This window comes from Sinohyriopsis cumingii, chromosome 3 (assembly GCF_028554795.1).
Source record: "Sinohyriopsis cumingii isolate HCF-2022 chromosome 3, ASM2855479v2, whole genome shotgun sequence".
NCBI classification, from domain to species: domain Eukaryota; kingdom Metazoa; phylum Mollusca; class Bivalvia; order Unionida; family Unionidae; genus Sinohyriopsis; species Sinohyriopsis cumingii.
The window spans coordinates 28,786,928-28,814,210 of NC_142963.1; the positions used below are offsets into that span (position 1 = coordinate 28,786,928).

Consider the following 27,283-nt stretch of genomic DNA (forward strand, 5'->3'; position numbering starts at 1 on the left):
ATGAAAATTACTCACTTGGTATTTTCTGTTTCAGATTGATCTTGCTTTAATATTTAGTCTCATTTGTTCTCATTAAACTTCAGTTTTCACCCATCATTTATACAGTTTATGTACACTGTACACCTCTCCCTCGATAACTCATGCACATTGGGGTCAAAAACATGCACATCACTGAAAGTGAAGGCATGAGTTACTATGGGATCTCTTAAAAATGGAGACGGGGGTGCCATCCTGTTTAGAGATGATAAAGATTGGTCGGGTGGGTGGAGGTAGCAGCACTGTGTAAAGGCTGAATACAGCTGTACTTGTTTTATAATCTCATTGGGAAGAATTGTCAATCAGCAGCTTTATCTAATTAAATTGATCACTTTTTTATTTAAGTTGTATTTATTTTCATGGTAGCTAATCTGTGAAAGATAATGAAAATAATGCTCCAAGAGGTTTCCACACTCATCATGTACAATTATGCCTCGTTGTGTACCTGCAAAACAGTGTGCATTACATCAACGGTTTTTGCACAGTGAAACAAGATTCCTTTTGCTCAGAAAGTTGAGACATTTATTATGTGAAACAACCATCTAAGCTGAAACTCGAATTTTAAAAATTGTTTCATTGTTAAAATATTGAAGCCATGATTACATTGTAGTTAGTAGTGAAACTTCTCCTGATCTTGACCAGATCTCTGAGTTCCAGTTTAGGAATTTTAAGTTCACTGCAAACTTTGAACTCACTTCTCCATAATGAATCATATATATATATATATATATATATATATATATATATATATATATATATATATATATATATATATATGAATAAGCAATTTGTGAATGACTAGTATAAAGTGTTCAAGTGTTCAGTTAAAATGACTTGACCTGAAACAACCATGATCGCTAGCTGTTACACAGGTAGGATTTGCATGCATTTTAATTTTTTCCATCCCATTTATTTGATTTGATATAAAATACATAATGTAATAATACAATAAACTCGTCTGCAAATTGGAGATCAAAACATAGTTGGCAGTTAATTAGGTTCTCACAAATGCTTGCAGACATAGCTGTGATGGTAGATTGCCATTTTTCAAGTTTGAATACAAGAGGTGGTATGACTACATGATTATAAACTAAGTAACATAGCAAAAGCCAACAAGTTTATGAAAATTCAATAAATAATTTATTTACCTAGAATTCAGACTGAAAATTTAAAAGGAATTTATTGTATTTTGAAGTAAATCCCAGATAGTCCTAAAAGTTCTGTCACAAGCCCAGAAGTTTAGAGTGTTCTGAATGAATTCCAGTATTGAATGTGCTGATGTGCCAAAGAGTCTTGGATGAGCTAATATGCCAACAGTCAGTCTAGATTTATCACTGTGATATAATCCATAATGTCCTTAAATGAATTCACAATAATCCCAAAATAGTAATTTTGTCCAAAATGTCAGTGAGCACTTTGCAGTTCCAGTGAGTAATTTTTAAACAAACTTTTCCTCTCAGATTAGATTGCTTCAGTGGCCTAGTGATTAGAGTATCCGCCTTGGATGTGGGAGGTCATGGGTTCAAACCCGGGCTGAGTCATACCGAAGAACTGCTAAAAAATTTACTAACAGCTACCTCGATAGGTGCTCAACATTAAAAGGTTAATGTTAGGACTGGTCAACATGGTGTCAGGATAATGTGATTGGGTGGGACATAATGTTACATGTCTGCAGCATGATGCCCCAGTGCTAGACATCACTATAAACTTTGACACTGCAGATATTGTAGTAATATGACTGAAATATTGTTAAAGCTTCATTAAAAATCCCAAACACATACTCCTCTCAGATTAAATCTGAACACAGCTAACAATGATTCTAGAGGCTGAATGTAAAGTAGGTATGAATAATTTAAGTTAAAAATGACTGAACACGCATTTAGACCAAGATGTTAATCCCTACTGGCTGTAGAGTTTGTAATTGGTCTATCCAGTAAATTTCTCTTACAAGTAGCTATATCGGCATGCTGTGGTGACACCGGCGACAAAGGGGTATATAAATCTCACACTGACATAACAAAGTGATCAGTTGAGCAAACAAATCAACACTTATTATTCCCACTGAGTCACAATAGTAACAAAACCAGTCAGGGAGAGGGGGTGACTAGGACCACAACAGCAAACGGGAGGGTTTGCCTCCACATCCAGACAGTAATTATCTTCCTCTTTGGTATGAATAATTGTTTACTTTGTTTTCCTTATAGACAGACTGTCACCTGACTTATGAGTAGGGGTGAAATGATACACCTGTGCCGTTTATCGATACAATTCACAATATGCAGCCTGCGATATGATGCATATCATTACATATATGAACTTGATGGTTTTTCTGTCTTTGGAAGGTAGGTGGTGCCCTTTCGTTAATGTTGACATTCTGCTCATATTTCCAGTATGCAGAATACAGATAGAAATATTGTTATCATATATTTATATGCAGTTCTCAATGATAAGAAGATAACATCAGTACTTTCAAACAGACTACTGTTTGGATGTAGTGAGTTACCCAACATTTTAGACCATATAACTCCCTTTGTTTTGTACAGTATGAAAACATCTTATTACCAATTTCATGTCTCAGTTAAACTTGGAAGACATTATGATGTTATCTTCAAAACAGAAGAAATAATGCAATTTCCTTGTGCAAAGAAAATCTTATCTAGAACAAAACCGGGCATGGGAATAAGGTTGAATATAAAAAAATATAGTTTACTTCCTGCAGATGCAGAAGACTGTTGCAGCCACATGTACTTGTATTTGTTAGTGAAAAGGAAAACTCTTGACTACACCCAGTCCTAGTCTACAATTTCTTTTTAACTTACACAAGGTGATAAACTTAAGCACTTTGAAATCTGCCTCATCGTTCATTCTATGCTAATTTCATTTTTTCAATCAGCACCTTCTTTCATTGGTTAAATATCTCTGCATAAAAAAGAGAAATTCCAAATTTGTTCCCCATGTACAATTTAAGGAAAGATGAAGAAGGGATTTTATCTTAAGGGAGACCTCCCCCTTTATCACAGAATAGAGGAGGGGGATGGTAATAGGTCAGTATGTATCAATATCTGTCTCTGTTTCTTCTTGCTCCACTTTCTTTTCTTTGTATGAATATTGATCTGTGCTTCTTTCTGAAGGGGCACATACATAGCTAGCTTTGTCAACTTGAATATGTTGGGAAACTCATCTTTGTGACTGTTAAGCTCAATTTCCCATGAGCTCACAGATATTATCTTTTTTTATACATCTGCTCCAAAATAGGATTTTTCACTAAAACAAACTTTTTTTGTTAAATCTGAAGTTTAGTTACTACCATGCCAAATTGCTTATCTGTTCTATAATGCTGTATAAGAGTATTTAGTCCATCAGTGCTTGTACAGACAGACGTATTAAAATAAATATCTTTACTTCTTTATTTCATTTTTTTAACCCTTATTTTATTCAATTTATCATAACCCTGATATGGATGTGTGGATATGGTTTTGTAGCATATGATCTGCAGGTAAAATTGATTAATAAAAAAAAATGAAATTGCATTATACTTTTAAATAGTCTATATTTTAATTAAGCTCAGTATTCTGCCCTATATACATTTAATTTTGAAATACCACTGAAAGAGTCATGCCGTCTATTTTTTGTCCATCCGGCATTTACATCTGACTCATAATGAGCCATGCCAGGAATCAGACATATTGGGTTTCTGTAGGTTGCCTGTAATTTAAACAAGCATTTGTAAAACTTTCTTCATGAATGGTTCAAACTACGCCATAATGCTTATTCCTGGGCATGTTGTGCAAATCAAATTTGGTTTGACAACCATTTATGTCGTGCTTGAAGAACCCAGATGTTGAACAATTGCTACCTGAAAAACAGATATCGCGACAAGAACATTTAAATAAAAATTGTATATGTGGGACTTTCAACAAATTTGCGGGAGTTCTGATGTTTTATTGTTCTCCAAGTGCGCGAATTCATACAAATTTTGCACAATTCATGCGATCGCACACCCTAACAGCATCTCCACTTAAGTACTTGACATATCTAGTTTTCCCATGAAGTCTCTCTCTTGCTCTGCCAGTTCTTCCTGTTGGAGAGAATAAGCTACATTGATTTCTGATTGGTGGCTATTGTTTAACCTGGACCGGAATAATGAATAAGCAATAACCACAGTGAGAATTCAGTGTAACATATTTTCACTGTGCAAACACACTGGTAGTTTTCAGTTCAGAGAAGAGGCGAACTACATGCTTTATCAAGTTAGTAGAGATGTTTAGACTTAAATGCAAATTAAGTTTTGGTTTCCTTGTTATGTCAGCCAGGTCTCCTTGCAAGAAATCCACTTCCATCAGAATTTCCTGTAATCCCCATTGCCAGTCACATCTGTGCTGGGGATGATCAAGACTTCTTTGCCCAGTTAGAGCACTTAGATTCTATTTAGCAATTGCTCAAGAGTGAAGGAAGGGTAGAAAAGGATGTTTATCCCCTTAAGGGGATCAGCTGATATTTCAGCATCCACTATCTCTCGATGGATTTTGCTTATGATCAAGACATCTTACGTGTATGTTACAGAAAGAGACTTATTTTTTATGAGGATAAAAGCCCATGAAGTCAGAGCTATCACTACTTGCTCTGCATATTTCACTCATATTAAATTATAATATGAAAGATGCATTTTGGCAGTCACATTTAACATTCTATCTTTTTGCCTTCAGTTAGTAAACCAAAGCCAAGGTATGTTGTCTCTGGGTCATATATTCTCTGCATAATCAGCAACCCTTACTACTGCTGCATAAACAGCAGTTGATGCTTTGGCTACAATTTTCCAATTTTTAATTATGTAATATTTGCCATCACTATTGGATGCCCTCCTCCAAGCCTGAGCTGATGTCCTTCACTGGCCAGACATCCTGAAAAATAATGGTGATGTACTATAGTGCACAGGCTGATGATGTAGGTCAGACTGTGTCGATGTACCTGTTCAAAGAAAGCTCTAGAACAAGGAGTAGATGCATCTAGCACAGACATGATATTTCCATTGTGGAAAATAAAGCTTCATAATAGTGACAGTTAAGTATTACATAAATAAAGTTATTTTCCCCCACCACCCCCACGTATTGGCAGACATTCTGTCCAGGAATGGAAAGATAGTCCTCATGCAGTGGTCTCAGCACCATCTGTAACAGATTCCATGTTCATACTTAAGGTGAGACGCTCAGTGGACTTGTTTGAGACAAGATTTGACAACAAACTCCTTTTTATGTTTCTGCAGACCCAACTAAAGGGCCTGGGCAATAGACGTTTTCAGCCTGAAGTGGGATCATCTGTTCACTTGTGCCTTTCCTCCCTTCAAGATGATCCCACAAGTTATTTTCAAAGTTAAGAACTTCACTGCCCAGCTTGTTTTGATAGCCCCTTGGTGGACCCAACAGTGGTTAATCATGGTTGATGGTAGACCATCCCAGGACATTATCCCCGAGGAGGGAATTTCTGTCACAGCACAAGGTCTCTCTCCTACACAACAACTCACACAGTCTCTACCTTTACTCTTTATTCAGCTCATTTTCTCTGCCAGTTTTTGAGGAGAGTTGCCAAGTGTATTGTTCAGTCCCCAGGTTTTTCTGCATCTAATGTCCATGATGCCAGGTGGAGAATCTTTGTGTATTGGTGCAGTAGGAAATGTGTCTGAGTGCAGTGGCTGATGAAGTGACTATAACATAGGAGACCTGTTCATGTATTTTGAACTTTAGAGACCAAGGTGTCGCTCGCCTAAATTGAATCTCTCACTTGTCTTGTGGCCTCTCATTAAAAGTCTTTTTGAAAATTTGGGTAAAGCTTCTTTTGAGAACTTTACCCTCAAGGTGGTCATCTTAAAATGATTATTGTTCCTTCTCCTGAATAGATGGTCATATCAACATGGAATTTCACCAGAAGGCTCTTTTTGAGGTTTTGTTGGTTCTAAATGAAATCTAGTGCAGATATGATATCTGATATGGTCCAAATGATAACCATTTTGAATTTCTTATCCCTGCTCCTTCTTGATGGAAAGTCATGTTGACATTGGGTTTTCACCAGATTTCTTTTGGTGTCGTTCCTGAATGAAAATGATACCAATATGGCAGCCAGTATGGCCTCCACTGTATCATTACTCCTCCTGAATAGATAGTCATATTGACAAGTTCTCATCAAAAGACTTCTACTTGTCTGGTTAGCCCTAAATGCAGATGGTGCTGGTCTGACATCCAGTATTGCCACCACTGCTGCCAGTTTGTGAATCTTGTAATCACTATTCGACATGAATGTATGTTGATATTGAAAATTGTGCTAATCACTGATCAGTCATTTTTGCTATGTCAGCCATCTTGAAAATCTCTTTATTTATACTTCTCTTTAATGGGTGGTCTTGTATACACAGGGTTTTACTAAAATATTTATGAGGTGTATTTGGTATCAATCAGGACATCCAATATATCTGCTTTGAAAATCTTGTTATTACCTCTACTCCTTAATGGAGGGTTTTATTGAGATGGGGTTTTCACTGAAAGACATCTTATGATATCTAGTTGGCTATAAATGAAAATAGTTCACATTGATTCAGTCAGCATGGTCACTATATGGTCACTGATGACCACATTGAAAATTTTGTTATTGCTACTCATCCTGAGTAGATCATTATATTGACATGAAGTTTTCATTAAAGGAGTTCTTAAGACATCTAGTTGCTGGTAAATCAGATAATGGGGGTCATTTTAAGAATATTGTTAGCACTACTAATGAAGGGGTTGAACATATCAACATGGGGTTTTAATATGATTGCACTGTGTTCACCAAAAGGAATGTCTTTTGACAGAAATAGGGATACTCAAATCACAAATACTCAATATTTTGATCATAAGGATGCAAAATGTTCATGTTCCAACTGTCATACATTATGGTGAAATACTTGAAAGCTCCAGGGTAAGAGCTGTAATCCAAACAGATTGATTGTGGATCAGCTCAAGATAAATGAGCAAACCTTTTCACCCCCATGCATAATCATAGGCTTTGTCCATATGGTGACATCATGATGTGCTATCTGTAGGAAATAAAAAACTAAATGACAATTAAACTAAAGTCATAAAAAAAAACTTTCAGTTCTTAGTCTGAGGGCACATTTAAGGAAGCATTTGCTCTGTTTACTTCTGTGCTGTGTAGAGAAAAATTGTTTTGAAACTTAGCTTCATTGTAAAGTCTGTGCAGCTGAAACCATTTTTCAACAGACTAGTGTTAAAAACAATAGAAGCATTTTAATTTTTATGGGCTTTGAGGAACTTCAACTGGTACAGAATTCCATAGTATCTACAGGCAACATATCATGTTCAAGGCAATATGGCTACTGTGGGTTTCTGTCTTGTAAATAATAACTCACACTGGCACTCAGCATGACAAGGAAGCGGAAAGAGGCACTTTGCAAAATGACTAGTCACACCAATACAATTTTACCTTACATACCAATACTATGGTAGCTATAACACAGCTCAAATCTTATAACATCTGTGGGATAACTCAGCTTCTGAAATCATAGCAGTGGTTATTGTACAAAATGCACATTTATAACAAATAGGAGTTGTATCGAAAAATCTTGTTGGGATTTCCTGTCCAACATTATGTAGCAAAATCCAGCTAATTGAGTCTTGTCTTGCACTAATATAAGAACCTAATGACACAACTGAACAAATATGTTTTCTTGAAATTCCTATAAAAAAAGAGGAAAAAAACAGAAAAAATTATTCTTGATACCCAGTCTTTATCAGAAAACATATGAAATAATGATGATATTATAATAATAAGAATAAACACTGTATTTTATGAGTGTATCTCCATTAGTATAATATACCATATGTACTCACATATAAGATGTGTCAGTTGCAAACTGTACAGATTCAGTTCTGCTTTCACGTAATGAGCTTGCAGATATAGATCTGTGCAGTTTGTTAGGAGTAATCAATAGAACAAACAATATAGACTCTGATCTGCAAGAACATTATGTTATGGAAGATAATCTGTTTTGTTTGCAGTTTGACTCAACACATAAGTAAGTGTACATGGTACTGTTCAAGATACATTAAGTATAAAAGCACAAAGTGTATGACATGCCTTAATAGTGTGTTTTGTCTGGCATATTCAGTGGTAATGTGAACTTTATGTGTATGAGTATGGCAATATTTCTAATATAAATTCGCATGTACTCAAGTGGGTAGCATCTCCAAGCAAAGGGATGTAAATAAAACCTGAAGTATCCAGCCAGATTTGTTTACTAATTTGATTATACAAGATGGAAATATCAAGACCAATAGAAGTACAAAAAGTGTCTGACAAATTTGCAGGACTGTCTGCAGGTTTAAAGTTACACTTTCAGAAGATTGGAGAAAACATTGGGAAAATGTCTCTTGCTGAAACAAGGTTTGTTCACTGCTGTAATGTATTGTGATTGGGAGTTTCAGTTAAACAGGGAAGTACCATATATGCATGTTTCTAAATCAAGTCCAACTGCAAACTGCACAGACCAAGGTCTGGTTTGCATATTTCACCAACAGATCTGGGCCTCAGCAATTTGTTAGGAGTAATCAGTAGAACAAACAATATAAACTTGGATCTACCAGCACATTATGTGTTGGCAGATCAGGTTCTACATTTTTTGCAGTTGGACTCAAGTTATATGCGAGTATATACAGCATTTTAAATATATTCATATAGTGCTGACTAATTTAATGTTTTGTGACAGGATATTACAGATGGAAGCACAGCAGGTACCAGAAAGGAACATGACATTTGTAGTCCAGAAAGTGTACAGTAATCTGATGTTTGTAGATAAGGACTTTTCTTTTTCCACACTCTTCTAGTTGAAACCCATTTCAGAAGAAAGATCACAGAAAATAGTACCTTACTTGAGTGTGATATATCTATCTATGTGTACAGTTTTCAGGACTCTAGGAAAATATTTCCAGGCACTTGTCCTTGCTTGGTGAGTTGGAAGATTTACTCATGGCACAGGCCTTTGAAATTTTATCACTTTAGAAAGAAAATGGCAGAATATCAGATGAGGCAAAAAAATCATGTGTGTGTATGTGTGTGTGTTTTCAATTTACCATGATTTTTTCAGATTACTTTTGTAACTGCCATCCTTAAGGTCATGCTATGATGGCAAATATGTGATTACTCTTCATTCTTATATGATTTGTAAAAATATTTTTAATGGCATCAAAATATCCTTGACAAATTTTTATATTGTACCCCTACTCACCTAAAGATGGCATGGCCAAATTTGCCATTTAAATATATATCATTGTTTTGCAAAACCATGAAAACGCAATGTCTCATAGAGCAACATATTTGGGATACTGTATGTATTCTTTTTCAAAAGTGACAAGATGATGATCTTGCGTACCATTAATTCATTTGTTTTCAGGGTATAAATATTTACCCCCACCCATTTTGGTATTTCAGTTTCACTTGTTTGTTTTAATTTAGTAGCAAGGTTTAAAGTAAAACATTATCAGAATACAGTAGAGATACAGGGCTCTTTGAGACCCCAGTTCCATATGAGATATGAGTGAAGTTCTAACAGCATGCATATTTTTTTCTCAAATTGTGGATGTTGTAGTCCAATAGGGGGAGAGTGAATGCAATGTAAAATAATTTTGAATAGTCGTTTGGTAGAACAGATGTGTTTCACTTGCTTACAAAAGGCTAGAGTCTTATATACATGAACTCACAAAAGTTTTTCTTTGTTAGCATTTTAAGTGTCATTATTGGAATATCTCCAATAATGACACTTAAAATGCTGACAAAGAAAAACTTGGATTTGGATTTCTGTTCACGGATAATCTTTGCTTTGTTCCAAGAAAAATTGCCTTAATGTACAAGGGATTCATTTGCTTTCAGAAAACACCATTATATTCAGCTTGATATAACTCTTCACCCATTTTTTTAATTCAAAGTTATACCAGTTACTACTATCTCATCCTGTCCACATGGGTTTTGAGTGTCATGCTGGGCTAATGTGGGTATGTGAGATAGCTTACCAGCTACTTCATGTGGGTTGGTGGTTCTTACCAGGGGTTTTCCTAGGTTCTTGCTCCTCCAGTTATATTGGCCACCATGTGTAGCTTATCATGTGCTGAAAAATTGCATTAAACACACAATAATAATAACAAGCAAATAGTGCCATTAAACGCAAGTCTGGCATGTATTGTGCCATTCACCATACTCTTTATGTTACAGGTAATGACCTGTTTCACTCATGATGGTTCCTTACAAGGGGAGAGTTATTATCGTAGATTTTTATGGTTATTTCAATGATTATAAAATGAAATCAACATGAAATTGTTACATTTCTTACACAAAATGATTAGATGTCATCTCTTAAAGATTTAGGTTGCTTGACTTTTTGTATATTGCAGCTACAAGTTTAATATTTACACTGCATAAATATTGTCTTTCAAGTTTATCTGGTTCAAACCCTTGTCTAAAAAATGTCTTGATTTTCCTGACCATTGAGATTACATCTTGATTTTAATAATGCCTTGGATAGAATTTGAGGAAAATTGGTCTTCCAGTAGATAACCATTTGATATCTTGTCTCGTTCCAGTTACAAGTCTCCCACAGATGGCACTGTGACAATGAGTAAAATGCGAAGCAGTGAAAAGGGCCAGTTGCGGGGATGGCTAAAAAAGTCAAGTGCCAAGAGTCTCATGAAGACATGGCAACAACGTTGGTTCATCTTGAATGGTGACTGCCTCTTCTACTTTCAGAAAGAGGATGAAGTCAAGTCTTTAGGTGCAATTTTTTTACCTGGAAACAAGGTCTATGAAATTCCTACCAGCCTTGATGAACCAGACAAGTTTTTGTTTGAGATTGTCCCAGGTAAACTATCTACAATTATAGCACTCTTCAACTAGTGTCTATTTATTTACTTTTCATGGGTACCAATTTTTGTGTCTTTGGGAAATGTGACTTTTTTATTGTTATTTAAATTTGGAAATTGAGGAATGGTATCCTATTGTTTCCACAGAAAGATCACTTTAAATTTAAGTTTGTGGCAGCCATGAAAATCATGAAAATTGGTACTCCATGAAAAAGTGAACTCAGCTTTTATCGTAGTTTCATTTGTAAAAGGTTTTACTAAAGGTCATAAGAACCATGGTTGGTACACATATTGATTTTAGCTGAGTCAGCCCTATTGAATTAGTCTTAGAATTCCTTCTGCAGGTAAGGCAGGTAGATGTTTAAAGGCAAATAGTAAAATATTTTAAAGTTCATTAGTTTATGAATAGAACTGAGGTAACCACAGTTAATACTGATATCCAGCATTTCAGGCCATGTACTGTATGGCAGGCTTTAAAAAGGGATAATACTTATTGTGATTATACAGTAGGAAAAAGGAAATATTTAGTATGTAGATCAGATGCATTACAAAGGTATGTTAAGTTGTAGAGCTAATATACAAAATCTGGGATTTGGGTCAGGTTAAATAAAATCAATTATTTCATATGCTGTTTTTATTTGTAACAAGAAATATTTCATGAAATAGTGTAAACGTTCCTCTCTTAAGGCAGTAATTTACAACTTTGAAAAATAAAACGTAGTGTGCAGTGGAGATCAGGGTCTTTGTTTTTTTGTAGTTAGTTTCAGCTTATAAGCGAATATATATATGTACATCTCAGTTGTAAATGTCGGAGGTAAAACTGTACAAGACTAATAAAATTTTTTAGGGTTGCACATTTTCTGTACTTCATAAATGTATATATTTTTTGAAGATTATAAGAAAAGCATTGATTATGTCCCCTTATGAAATAATGATTTTAATGAACAAGGTTTAGTGAAAGTACAAGATAATATTTGTTATTCAAAATTTGTTTATTATAAATGTACATGTTCAGTTGCATATGTTGCAAATTGATGCTTTTTTTCATTCAAATTCGTTTAGTGAAACAAATCACATTTTGTTTGCAGACAACAAATTGTTGAATCCCTTCCCAAAAGGTAAAGATTTAGGTAATAATGTGTTTCTGTCTAAAACAAATTCTTTTTGCATCTAATTGTTTTGCATGTTTGGTGACCAGAAAAACAGTCCAGATATTTCCTATTAAGTAGAATCTCATCAAGTCCAACTAATGTGCCATTAAAACTTATCGTTTGGTATGGCACAGAAACACCTTGAAGGTGGTAACAGAAATACTTTGAAGGTGGTATCATGCTCAGGCTTGCCCAAGAACACACTACGTAAGCCTCTCTGAACTCATCTGATGGTGGGAATTGAACTCACACCCTTCTTATCATGGGTGCAACACCTTAACCACTGAATAACCACTGCTTCCTCAGAACAGTTTGACATTTGTCACATTATTTTAACAATCGACTTTCTCATCTTAATATAATGCTTGAAATTTTGTTGGCATAAATTAATGAATAGCATTCGCTTTTACTCTTTCTTGTGTCAAATGGCTTTACATTATTTGGGGAGGTTCTAGTAATATTTAGATAGAATCAAAGTTAAGATAATATTGCATTGCTAACAAATTAACCTCTCAGATTTTATGAGAATGCTCCATCTTCTAACTAGTGGGAGCTTGGAAAGATTTTGTTTCACAAAAGGCCATATAAGGGACATGTTAGTACAAATGTAAACTATGAACATATCTAAAGTGTGAACAGACTAGTGAAAAGCAACCTCATCTGAGGTTTGACAATTTCAATGGATCTAAAGTTTGCTAATACAATCAGTACAAAAGTAGCTCCTAATTGTTTCAAAGTTACAGGTGCTTGGCTTACTGAAGCAGTTGTACAGGTAAAAACTGAGCTTTGCTCTTTATTTAATAAGTATTGTTAAAAATGCAGTGAAACGTTTCAACTAGTGTTTGCCTGTTACAGAGATGATAGACTCTCTCAGGCCTATCAATACTGGAAAATATATCAATTTCAGTGTGTGTGTGTGTGTGTGTGTGTGTGTGTGTGTGTATGTATGTATGTATGTATGTATGTATGTATGTGTATTTAATGGCACATCAGTACATTATTGGCTGTATTGTGCAAATAATAGTGATGTTGCAAAAATGTAATAATGAAACATTGCTTAAAACACTTTAGAAAGATAAATCCTTTCAATAAATGCAAACATGAAGTATCACAAGATTAAAGATTTACACAGATTTTACATCATCATAACATTCCTTTACTGAGTCCACATCAAAAGAAATCCTGTCTTATAGAATGGTTTGTACATGGAGTAAGGAAAATCCTATCAGTTTTGTGCTGAAAAGATTTAAGGTCAAGGTCACACAGACTGAAAGAAGAAAAATGGTTTCTGCACATTATTGTGAATTCTCCTTCATCTGTGTTTTCAGTCTTTGTGGATAGATTGCATTGAGGTAAGGAAGGGCTTTATCAGTTTCAGATGAAAGGGTAAGTGGTCAAGGTCGCAGTGACTGAAAGAAGAAAAATGGTTGTTTTTGCATAACATTAGTTCTGCATATCAGAAGTTCTGCATGTGAGAGGGGGATCAAACTTTGTGGATGTTTATAGTTGTGGTGAGGATGAATCCAATCAATTCAGGGTCAGAAGGTCCAAGGTCAGTGTTACTAAAACTGAAGGAAAACAAGTGGCTTTGCACAAAAATTTTAGTTACCTGCACAGGACTATTAAGCATGCAGATGTGCCATTCATGTTAACCATGTTACATATTGCAGCACTAGCATTTTTGCAGTTTCCATGCTGTGTAAATATAGAGGTTTATTTTTACATATTTGCAGTAGTCAATTACCAAAGCTGTCCTTTTAACCTTTTGCCCTGTGAACATCTTTTGACAGGAAAATCATAGTTAATTCTTTAAAACAGTGTTTTCTGTCCTTGAAAAAATAATAATGGTAAGCAACAGAGGACTTTAATATGTGATGACAATTTCTTGATAATTGGACGAGATACGTTGAAATCATACAGATTTCAACTTGTATGTTATAGTACATGTTCCAATGGCCTCCTTACCTGCCACTTCACTTTCAAGTGTGGAGGTTAGTGAAGGGAGATGTTAGATAAACACTATGCAGGGCAGTTAGATTGGTTAGTTGACCATTGGAAAATATGTTACATACTAGTTGACTGACATTAGTCCTAGGCTGATAGACCACCAGAGCAGAGATAAGTCTTGTGACCATTAAGCAGGCAAAAAGTGATCTATGGAATCACTTTGGTTTTAAACTTAACCAGTTTGGTGAAATTGATCAATCACTGACTGTGATTTTAAAGTGTAAAATATTCCAGAGAGACTACTAATTTTCTCCATGTAAGGATCACCACCATCCATCTGTGAATATTAGTTTGTCTGTGTCCATTTGTCTGCTGTGTCTGAACCATTCTTGAAAAAACCAATTTGTAAGAAAGATCCAGTCTTTTAATTGGCGGTTATAAGTATGTGAAGCCTACCTATCTTCTAGTTTATTTTGTTAATTGCAAGTAGTTTTGTATTACTTATCTTTTATCTGCAAATTCTCTTTTCTTTCATGACCATAAGCATGGTCCTTCTCATTCCTTTGTTTTTCAAAAATAAGGACAAACACAGTTGGTAAAACAGGTTGTTTATTATAATAAAACTCACAGTCTCAGTGAATCTGTTGACATTTGGTAATTTGTACATGGTTTTCAGAATGTTAACAATCGTGACAAAACAAACAGATACATATTGCTACACAATTATTTATATTGCAACATGATTTCAGCTTGCAATTTACACCCCTAATGAATAGGACTGTTGCTTCTTGTATACATTCTGTTATATCTAGAATCATGCAGCTTGGTGAGTGGATGAGTAATTGATCACAAAAGGTGGTCACAGTGACTCATATTTAATGCTTCATTGATTTAAGTTTTGAGTTTTAACTGTTGATGCTAGAATCATTAAACTATATGATTATATGCATCTCTTACTACCATACTAGTACAAAAGGTCACTTTGACCTTCATTTCACATTTTACTGGCTAAGGTTAACTTTTTGCATTTAACTCATGACCACATTGTTTTTAAATATTTTGTGTGCTGTGTACATACTATCATATTTAGAATCATACAATTTTAAGATAGGATGCATATACACTATGCCCACATTGCTGAAGTTGGTCAAAATGGCCAATATTCTATGCCTCACTGGTTGAATTTTGTGTTTAACGTTCATTTCCCAAGTACTCCTCATGCCAGAATATGATGATGATATGCAGCACACCCCTACAGTTATCTTTTAACTTCTACTGGCAGTGGTTACAATTTTGCAATTAGATCATGGCAGCATGCAATTTAGGCGCATGTGATATGCATACTAACCTTTCTAGAATCATGAAGCTTTGGTGAGGGGGAGTGGTGTGTTTGTGTGTGATTTGGATGTTTAATGTAGCTTTAACAATTTTTCAGTCATATTGCTATGATGTCTGCAATGTGGCAGTTTAGGTGATGTCTAGCACTGGGGCATCATGTGGCAGACATGTAGCATGATGTTCCACCCAGTCACATTATCCTGACACCAGGCCAACCAGTCCTAACTGTGAGGGGATGCATTTTGATTTATCAGTGTCCTTAATTTCATGACTTTGGTGACCTTTTTTGTTTAAGTTAATTCACTGAGTTTTGTTTATATTTGAATCATGAAAGTTCCTAATTGGATCCATCTCTGTTAGTAGTGCATGCTTAAACTGAAGGAAGGTCACTGTGACTTACTTTATGGTTCATGGCCAGCTAGATTTTTTTTTATGCTATGTATTCTGCACAGAAGATTTTTTCTGAAATGTAAAGATTGAAGTAGGTATAAATATGTTTATTCATTGGTATGTACATGTATGTTGGTGTGTGTGTGTGTGTGTGTGTGTGTGTGTGTGTGTGTGTGTGTGTGTATATATATATATATATATATATATATATATATATATATATATATATATATATCTATCTATACATACATACATACATACATACATACATACATACATACATACATACATACATACATAGAGAGAGAGTTAGTGAGTGTAATGGCATTTCAGTATAATACTGGTTATGTATTGCTGATCAGATGTTAAGTTCTAAAAGTAGGATTAAAACTGAAAAAAAAAACTTAGTTAGAAAGAGGGTACCAGTTTTATTAAAATTGCTTTTGTTGGATTTTTTTTTTCTGCATGATAATTAATGTTTACAGTGTCTGCTTTAGACCACTGCAAAATTTGTTGACCTGAGTTAAGTAATCATTGATTACTTTCTGCTTTTCTGTGTTTCTGACAATTGTTTTGGCTCTGTGACACAAATGATCTATTGCATTCACTGTTGCATTTAAATGTCTGTTAGTCCTTGGATTATCACATTATTATTATTATTATTATTATTATTATTATTATTATTATTATTATTATAAGTGCATTCTTCAATGGATTATTTTTAGCTTTTAAAAGACCAAATCCTGTATTATATAAAAAGGTACTAATAAGTTACAATTTTGTTGGGTAAGATTTATTAAAATATTTATATTTGATAAATGATGAAACATATTCAGAAATATTACAAATGTAAGTGGTATTCAGAAAATCTGTGCATTTTATATTCATTGAGGTGGGGGGTATAAGTTGTTAAGTCGAGTGTGATGTTTTGTAAAGACAACATGCAGATAATTCAACAACCAGGAATGAATCAACTTAGTAGAAAGCCAGAAAGCATTTTACTAGTAAATGATTTATACCTGATTTCTATTATTCTGCAGATTATTATATTGACTAACTGTTTTCATGCTTTCTGGCATAAAGTTCTTGCTAATTTAAAACAATTTATCTGCATGCTGATAAATAAATTAGTGATGTTGCTCTTTGTTTGAGCTGTCAGAGGGACATTTTATGTATCTCTGTCCCCCTTTAATAATAAAGATATGAGGAATTGTTAAATTTTGGGGACACTGGCAGTTGGGGGTAGAAGAATATCCTCACTCACTCTTTTATGACAGGTGGTCTCTTTTGACAGGTCATAGCATAATACAATCAATAAATATGTGCATTGAGGACCTGGTTTCACAATAATAATAATAATAAAGAGGACTTTGTATAGCGCCTAACCTTTAGAAGCTCTAAGCGCTTTACAACATTAGGCAACACCTATAAGATAAAAAAGATATAATAATATTATTGCAAAAACAAACACCATGAAATTAGAAAAACATTAAAAAATAAAAAACATGCTGAGAATATTTCAGGTAGGAAACATTATTAGGTCTTTAAGTTTGTTCTTGCAGTCGAAATAATTGAGTTTTGAGAGCCCTCTTGAATGTGATCACTGTGTCTTTGTGTCTAAGTTCAGTGAGCAATTCATTCCACATTGCTGGACCCTGGTATGCAAAAGAACGCCGTTCATATGACTTTGTTTTCATAGTGGGAATAATGAATATATGATTGTCAGAAGAGGAGTGTAAGTATCTTGCTGGTGTGTACACATAGGTGAGGTCGGATAGGTATGTTGGGCTAGAGTCCGACAGTGAAATGTAGCACAGAGAACAAATTTTGTGTTTGATTCTGGATTGAATGGATAGCCAGTGTAGGGTATAGAGCAGCGGGGAGGTGTGCTCTGATCGTGGTACTCTAAGTATGATCTGAGCAGCTGTGTTTTGAACTTTTTGAAGTTTCTGGAGTAGATATTGAGATGAACCAGACAGAATTGAGTTACAATAGTCCAGTCTTGAAAGTACTAACGAACACATAAGTGTTTTAGTGGCATCAACTGAAAGATATTTGCGAATTGAGCTGATGCGTCTCAGCTCAAGATATGTAGCCTTGCATATGTTCATGACATATTGGTGCAATGTGAGAGTACTGTCCAGACTAACACCAAGGTTTCGTACTGATTGTGTGAATTTAATGTTGGTGTTACTTATATTTATTTTTTGAGGTAAAGGAAGTGAATGAGAAAGTCTTTTTGTTGTGATCAGAATGGCCTCAGTTTTATCATCATTCATCTGCAGCTTGTTACATGTCATCCATGATTTCACATCAGAAATGCACCTCTCTGCACCTTGGATGGTAGCATCAACTTCAGTTGGGTGGCTAGATTTGTATATTTGGGTGTCATCATCGTACAATTGGTGAGACACTGGATGATGATCTATGACACTTGAGGGCGACTGAGTGTATAGAATGAAGAGAACAGGAACAAAAACAGACCCCTGTGGAACACCACAAATTTAGATCAACTGGGCTGGAGTGTATTCCATTTGCAGATACAATTTGTGTCCTGTTGACCAAGTAGGACTTGAACCACAGTAAGGCTGTATCATGAATGCCAAATACATGCTGGAGACAGTGAAGTAATATATCATGGTCTATTGTGTCAAATGCTGCAGACAAATCAAGGAGGGTGAGGACTGTAATCTTTCCGCTATCCAACACAGAGAGAATGTCATTAACTACTTTTAGAAGAGTAGTTTCAGTACTGTGGCAAGGGCGATATGCAGATTGTACATTGCTAAAAAGACTTTGAATTTAGATGAGATACAAGCTGGGATAGAACAACCTTTTCTAAGATTTTTTTATATGAATAGGAGATTAGAAACTGGGCGGTAGTTCTTTAAATCATTATGTTCTAGTGTTGGTTTCTTCAGCAGAGGCTTTACAATGGCAGTTTTGAAAAATGATGGGAATTCCCCATATAAGAGAGAGGTATTAATAACATCAAGTAGTGAAGGCAATACTGGATCTAAGCACTCAAGCAGCAGTGATGTTGGAATTGGATCAAGTTCACATGACTTTGGTGCACTCTTCATCAGGATTGTACGTACGAAATCCATAGAGACAGGTTCAAATGCTGCTATTGGTTGCAGCTCAAATTCTGTATCCCAACTGTATGATGACAACAAGTCAGTTGAAATTGTGGTGTCAAGCTTATCTCTGATGGTTTGTACTTTGTCGTGGAAAAAAAATTTGCAAACATGTCCGGAAGGTTGACTGGAGAGAAGGTAGTTGGAAGTGGTGTAGATTTGTTCCTTGACATTAGCTTGTTAGTAATCTCGAAGAGCTCTTTGCAGCTGGAACTTTCCATGATCTTAGTAGTGTAGTGGGCTGATTTCGCTGCATGGACTATATTTGTGACATTCTTCTTAGCGACTTCATAGATTTGCTTATGAATAGTGAGTCTGGTGGAAAGCCAGAGCCTCTCAGCTTTACAGCGGTCTCTTTTAGCAGTGCGAAGCTGGTCCCTAACACTGCTATACCATGGAGAACACTTTTGAATTGATACTCTGCCCTTGGTAGCTGGGGCATGTTTGTGAAGTAATGAACGCAGACAGTTATCGAGTTGTTCTGCGGTAGGAGTAAAGCAAGTTGTTAGGTTAGCTTGGATGTCGTGCATTAGTTTGGTTCTATTTATCATACGGAGGTTTCTCTTAGTAGCAGATAAAGGTGGAGGGTTAGGAACTGATACGTCAAGATGGCATATAATGCAGAGGTGATCTGATGCAAGGTCATGGGATACCAGGGAGGACCGTAGAATGTTATCATCAGGTCTATGAAGAATCCAGTCTAAAATGTGACCATGTTTATGGGTGGGTTGGTGAACTGACTGTTTGAGGTTGAAAACATTAATGGAATCTATGAGTTTTGATGTATTTGAGTTTCCGGGACAGTCAAAGTGAAAGTTGAAATCTCCAAGAATGATCAGGTTGCCACCTATCGAATTTCCATAGTCTAGGAGATTCGGAAACTGCTCCAAAAAGAGAGAGTCAGCCAGCTTGTTTTTTCTACTAGGAGGAGAGCAGTATAGGCAGAAAAAATGGACTGACCTTTGCTCCAGTGTGAATGTGGTTTGGACTAGTTCAAACGATGTGTGGTCGAAATTGAATGTTGTGGTGTAGTTAAGACGTTTTGTCATGGAGTTCTTTGTGATGACAGCAATTCCACCTCCATGAGAATTACGGGGGAACAACAGGTAGTCTCATGGCAATGGTCATTCAAGGCAGATTTTACTGTATCTAGTAATATGGTATCATTATTCACATATGGCCACACATAACCTGCAATAGTGTCTACCTGAGGATGGCGATTGACAGGTTTAGATCATTTATTACATGTACTGTTACTTATTGATGTGTATTAAAAGTCTCAGTTCAAGGCTGGGTACCAGTATTAATGTTTAGAGGACTTTCTTTGATCATCTGTCCATCAGTACAGATGCTGTTCCTACTCCAAAGTTAAAATTTGTTGGACGATTTCCAAGAAATCTCTAATCACATAGTCTTGTTGCTTCTAAATGAAAATGGTGCCGATCTGATGCCCATTATGGCTGCTATGGTAGTCATCTTAAAATTTGTATTATCACTACCTTTCCACAACAGAATGTCATTGATACTGGGGTTTTCAGAAAATACTCTTTATGATGTCTGGTTGTTTGTGAAGAAACATGGTGCCACTCTGATATCCAAATCTGAGAGACACACAAGGGACAAATTAAAACAATTGTACATAATGCACAGATAAAAAAAAAACAAGACAATCTTGCTTTGTTGAACAGCTTTGTCACTTATCTTTGTGATCTGCACTGTACTATCATATTTTCCTTGTTCAAGTATAGTCATGAAAACATCTGGCTAGCCTGAAATAAGCTGCACTATGGAATTTTCCATTGTAGTTCTTGCTCTCTTATTTAACCTTAGTGTACACACATTATCTGCCAACATTTATTATAATAAATACCCATGTTTTCTGAATTACTTTTCTTTCCAAAGTGGCAAATCATTAATTACATGACAAATTTTGTCTTTGCATTAATATAGTCACTTTTGTCAACCTCAGAGTAAATTAAATCTTCCTTGCCATGGGGGGAGTGACTTTAATATCAAAAATGTTACAGTGACAGCTGTCACTTTACATTGCAACATGGCAAACTATCACAAACATGTAATATTTTCATTGCCAATACATTGTTTTAACACAGTTGAATCATACCAGAGACTTATAAAAATGGTACTAACAGATGCTTCGCTTGGCTCTCAGCATTAAGAGGTTAGTGTTTGGACTGGTCGGCCTGGTGTCAAGATAATATGACTGGGTGGGACGTGATGCTATATGTCTGCGGCATGATGTCCCAGTGCTAGACATCGCTATAAACTGCCACACTGCAGACATCGTAGCGATATGACTGAAAAATTGTTTTAGCTACGTTAAAAATCCAAATCACACACACACACACACACACACACATTGTTTTAAAGAATATACTCATTGTCAACTTACAGTTTTATCACCCTTTGTGACTTTGGACATTGCTTGGACCAAAGGCAATGGATGAACATCCATTAATGACAAGTATTAGGCTTTTTTTGTTTGATTCTGATGAAAAACCACATCTAGGAGGATGCAAAGGATCAAGATTTGAGCAATAAATTGCAGGAAACCCACGAGCCCATGCTCCATTTGCAACACCAAATATGGCTACAATGGCACCATCTTAACTTCTTGTTATCCCTACTTGTTATGAACAGAAAGCCATGATGTTCACCAAAAGACTTCTTAATGATACCTTGTTGATCTTGAATGAAAATGGTGCCACTTGGTTATCCAGTATGTCCAGCAGAGTGGCCATCATAAAAATCTTGTTATTTCTCATGATTATTATTCATATGAACCTGGGGTTTTCACTTAAAGACTTTTTGTGACATCAGATTGGTCCCAAATAAAAATGGTGTATATCTGTGTCATGACAGGACATAGAACACAATTAAGTTTACTATATATTCTCCATATTTGTTTCTCAGTACTGGCTTTTCCACTGTGTGACAATCAATACAAACCATATGTTTATCTAAAATAGCTTCAAAGATGACTTCACAGTGAAGTTCTTGTCAAAGGTTCACCTGCATTTTTGCTGGACTGTCAACAGAGCAGCATGTAAATAGAACACATATTTCACTTCCATCACCAAGGCCCTATTACTCACTGTGCACTCTCGCCGAAATACACACAGACAACAACACCCTGAGCTCATATTCTTGCTAATAAACAATTACTTTTAAATCCCTACCAAAAATGCATAAATCTAACTTTTCTATCACCACCAAAATGAGAGAGGAATTTTTTTTCTAAAAATAGACTAGAACTACATTTGTGGGTACTGAACCGGAACTGTTGTCACCTGATTCCATTATGACCACAGTGGCAGCCATCTTGAAAGTCTGGCTATCATTACTTCTGAACAGAAAAAGATATCAGCATGGGTTTTTTACCAGAAGACTTTTTATGATGACTAGTTAGTCCTGAATAAAAATGGTGCTGATCTGAAATCCAGTAGTCACTGTGGCAGCCATCTTGTTATAGCTACTTATTCTTAGTGAAAAGTCATATTGACGTGTAGTTTCTACCATATAGTCATATCCTGTCACGTGATGTCCAGTACACATTTTGTTTCTGCTCATTAACTTTTAAAGAACTTTATGGATTAAAATAAAATTTCCTATCAGGTTTTATATTAAGAAGCCTTTTATATTTCAGAGTTTATGGCTGCTGTTTGAGCTTTACCAAGTGGCATTGTTTCCACTCAGTAACTTTTGAAGGACCTCATGGATTTAAAATCGAATTTGATTTGAAGCTTTACATGAACAATTCCTATGTCACAGTCAATTTTCACTGTTTTCTGACAAATTATTTTGGAGTTATGGCCCCTGTTTGATTTAGAACTTTACTTTTCAATTTTGTTTTCATACTTTGGTTTCAATCCGAGTTGATATAAGGCTCAGCATTAAGACGACCTTATCAGGTTTGATTTTCACTGTTTTCCGGAATAATTTTATGGAGTTGTGACTCAAAATTCTTCAATTTCATTTCTACTAAGTAACATTTGAAGGACATAATGGAAATGATTTAATTTGGCTTAAGGCTTTACATTATGACGATCTAGGGTAAATTCAGTTTTCACTGTTTTTCTGAAAAATTTCAGTGAGTTCTGTTGAGCTTAGAATTTTAATGTCAGTTTCTGCTTGATAACTTTTGAGGGACTTTTTTATTTTAAACCGAATTTATATGAGGCGTTGTATTAAGAAGATCTAAGTGAGTTTGATTTTTGCAGTTTTCAGACAAACTTTTTATGGAATTATACTCCCCACCACACCACACTTATCTGTTTGACATTGAATTTGTCTTTAATATCATCATATTGGTTTGTGCATCCAGGGCATATTTTGAAAATCAGCTCTTCTGCATCAGTTGCAGTATTCAACTAAAACTTTGTTACAATAATATATGCCTAAAGTTTGTTCCTGGATTTGCCAGAAACCCATTGCCTCATCTGTGTGAGCAGAAGGCTTCCTTGTAACACTAAAGGTACCACTTTCCAAAACTAAAAATCTTAATTGGTCATGCTTGATACACATATGTTTTTAGCTGTACCATTTACAGGCAAGATTCTACATTCCATGGAACATATGAAAAAATTGTGTGTTTTGTCATGCTTGATGTACATGTATGTTTGTATTTTTATCATTTACAGACAAGATTCCACATTCCATGGAACATGAATAAATTGTGTTTTGTCATGCTTGATACATGGGTATGATTGTGTTTTGTCATGCTTGATACACATGGATATTTTTATCTTTACTATTTACAGGCAAGTTGCCACATTCCATGGAACATGGGACTAAATTGTGTGTATCATAATGCTTGATACATGTGTATTTTTTACCATTTACAGGCAAGATGCAGCATTCTGTGGAACATACTGGCATTGGCATTAGCAATATTAGCTCTCAAACATGCGCTATTCATTCAAGGGTCCCTCAAGGCTTAGTTTTGTGCCCTCTCCTCTACCTTATCTATATCAATGATCTACCATCAAATAATGAATCCACAAATACAGATTTGTTTGCAGATGATGCAACCTTGTATACATCTAGTTCTGATACTGAAGTTATCCAAATGAGATTAAACTTAGACCTTATTAGAGTCCAAAACTAGGCACAACACAATAGGATGGTAATTAATGAAGGTAAAACAAAATGTATGATTTTGGAGACATCACAAAAGCTACACAAGTCAGAGAACCCAGAACTATCTCTTGCAACAAGTAATCATCCATTAGAAAATGTCAAACATGAAAAGCTTTGTAAAACACTGTCATTCAAATTTGCCCTACTCTGTAGAATCAAGAAATATTTACCTATGGAAACTCGAAATCTATACTACAAGTCATATATTCTTCCAACAATGGAGTATTGTTCAGATGTATGGGGAAACTGCTAAATCTAAGCTTGACAGGATTTATGAACTTCAGAACAAGCACCATGCATAATTTTAGATGTATCTATTGATCATCCCTCAAAAGCATTATTTACAGGACTCAAATGGTTCACATTATATAACAGGATAGGTTTTCACAAGGCAGTTCTTTTATATAAATGTCTACATGGAACGGCACCAGAGTATCTTCAGGACTTATTCAGGCCTTTTTCAACACAATGCCAGTTGAGATCAATATCACATGAAAACCTTCTCCCACCAAAGCCATGAACAGAGCAATTTAAAAAGAGCTTCCAATACTTTGGTATAGTTCTATGGAACCAGCTTCCACTACATGTAAAATATGCTGAAAATATTAGAGTATTTAAGAAGAGATATCATGAGCATGTATGTGCTTCTAATAGATAATGGAATTTAGTATTTTAATACTAAACATGTTATGTGAACAGTTATTATTGCTATCATCATATAATGTGCATTGTTATACTCTCCTTAAGAGGGCCTCAAAGGAGAATAGTCCTTGACTAATGAGTCACCCTCTATAAATAAAGCATTATTATTATCATTATTATTATTATTATTACTAAATTGTGTTTTGTTGTACTTCATACACATGTATATTTGTATCTTTACTATTTACAGGCAAGATGCCACATTCCATGGAACATGGGACTGAATTGTGTGCATCATAATGCTTGATACACATGTACTTTTTTACCATTTACAGGCAAGATGTAGCATTCTGTGGAACATATGACTAAATTGTGTTTTGTCATTTTTGATACATGTCTGTTTCATAATGCTTGATACAGTTTACAGTTTGCAGCTTTAACATTCCTTCTGTTATTGGTGCAAATATTGCAAGGCTGCATATGATACATCAGTAACTGCATAGTTTTGTTGTATTCATCTGTAGTGGCAGCAATTGTATACCTTTTATATTTAGATCAGTTTCTTGGACACTTTCTTGTGCAGGAATGGAATTTCACAGTTGTATATGCAGTACATGTGCATCTTAATTAGTACTACACTTGCATTTCAAATTAGATCACTGTGGCCTATTTTAATAGTTTAGTGACCATGTACAGTTTTACTGTTTAAGTCAGTTTCTTGGACATGCCATGAGACTTCTTATGTTTATAAACCTGAACAGTACTACACCATCATACAATAATAGGCAATTGTGACCTAAATATACTGAATGTATTGTTATCATAGTCAGTCATGAGTATTGATTTTCATGGAATTGACCAACACAAACAACTTATTGTAAGAAAAATGAGCTTGTCATCTTTGCAGTTTTTTTAAAAGTTTATTGTTTTATAAATATGAACCCACATTTGGCAGCTGTGGGTTTGATCTGATTGCAGATGTTTTGTTTCCACTTCATAATATACCATAATTTAGTATTTAGTTGTTCACTATGTCTGCCCAACAATCATACATATTTGTAAATGTACATATAGTACAATATGCTGATTTATGTACAACTGTATCTTTGTCCCATTTTCAGAATCTCTTCAAATTTCCTACAGGAGAACCTTGCCTACAAGTATGGGAACCAGTCATTTTTTTACCATTTATAATTAGTGCATGTACCAGTCCAAACTTCACCCTTCATAATTCATATTCATATCTTCCGTTTGTACCCTAAACTCAATCTTTCAATGTGGGTAGTAGGCTAAACAGATCTAAAATTAGATTTTATAATGAGTTGGCAGCTTGCTATGCTGACTCGTTTACTTAAAATCACAATTGTTTTATGAAATTTTTGCAGATGCACTGAATTCAGCATGTTAACAACAAATTGTTTTTGGGAATAACTAACACATAAAGCTTAATCATAATAATTTTGCACTGAATATTATAGCAAAATTACTTTTACCACCAAATTCAGTTTAAGTTATTACTAGCTGTTTTTTTAAAAAGTTTTATTAGTTTTAATGGTCATATTTTGAATGTATTCACATTTAATGGTACTCAGCACACAAAAATGCAACATGGTGCAAATTAAAAGTTGTTGTTGTTGTTGTTATAGGGTTAAACGCCTTTTTCAGCACAAGATAGGCTATATTCATGGCAGCCAGTATTAATGGTGCAGGAAGAACTCGGGGGGAAAACCCCGGAAAGAACCACCGACCCACGAGAAGCTACTGGCAAGCTTTCTCACATACCCACATTGGCCGAGCCTGAGACTTGAACCCACGCAGACAGAGGTGAGATGGCAGTGATCTGTGATGGAGAGCACTTTAGACCACTCGGCCACTCGGGGCCCCCAAATTAAAAGTAAAGTGAAGAATATTAAAACACTTTAGAAATATAAACCCATCCAAATAAATAGAAATACTTTAGGAATATAAATCCATCCAAATAAACAAAAACATTTTAGGAATATAAACCCATCCAAATAAATAGAAATACTTTAAGAATATAAATCCATCCAAATAAACAAAAACACTTTAGGAATATAAACCCATCCAAATAAATAGAAATACTTTAAGAATATAAATCCATCCAAATAAACAAAAACACTTTAGGAATATAAACCCATCCAAATAAATAAAAACACTTTAGAAATATAAACCCATCCAAATAAATAGAAACACTTTAGGAGTATAAACCCATCCAAATAAATAAAAACACTTTAGGAATATAAACCCATCCAAATAATTAAATATGAAGCACAGCAAGGTAAAATATACAAAGGTACAGATGTTAAAATTCTTTAAACTGCAACAAAATAATGACAAAGATACCTTGTAAAATCCCGATGAAAAAATGGTCGTAATAGAAGATATGAAAATCTTTTTTTAAGACTGCATAGTTCCTAATCTGAATTAAAATATAAATATAAAACAAAAGTATTTTAAACATAAAAGCTGACAACTATCTTGTGTACAAATATACAGACACATTTACACCAATAGACTGTATCCAGCAATGTTAAGAATGAAATCATGTAATCATATGTTAAATGAA

General features: G+C 34.9%; 1 protein-coding gene across 5 annotated transcripts in view; it reads left to right on the plus strand.

The window, feature by feature from the left end:
* The window catches only part of LOC149802603 (uncharacterized), a 75,125-nt gene that overhangs the window by 5,556 nt on the left and 42,286 nt on the right, over positions 1-27,283 (plus strand). Inside the window, exons 1-3 of one of the 5 annotated variants that reach the window (XM_089951884.1) lie at positions 8,221-8,469; positions 10,659-10,933; positions 12,023-12,064. In XM_089951884.1, coding sequence (XP_089808010.1) covers positions 8,342-8,469; positions 10,659-10,933; positions 12,023-12,064 — 445 coding nt within the window. In that variant the 5' untranslated portion in view covers positions 8,221-8,341. Of the gene's footprint in view, positions 1-8,220; positions 8,470-8,804; positions 9,032-10,658; positions 10,934-12,022; positions 12,065-25,817; positions 25,857-27,283 lie in introns of those variants that run through there. The other 4 variants (XM_089951885.1, XM_089951887.1, XM_089951888.1 and 1 more) reach the window with 4 other exon arrangements.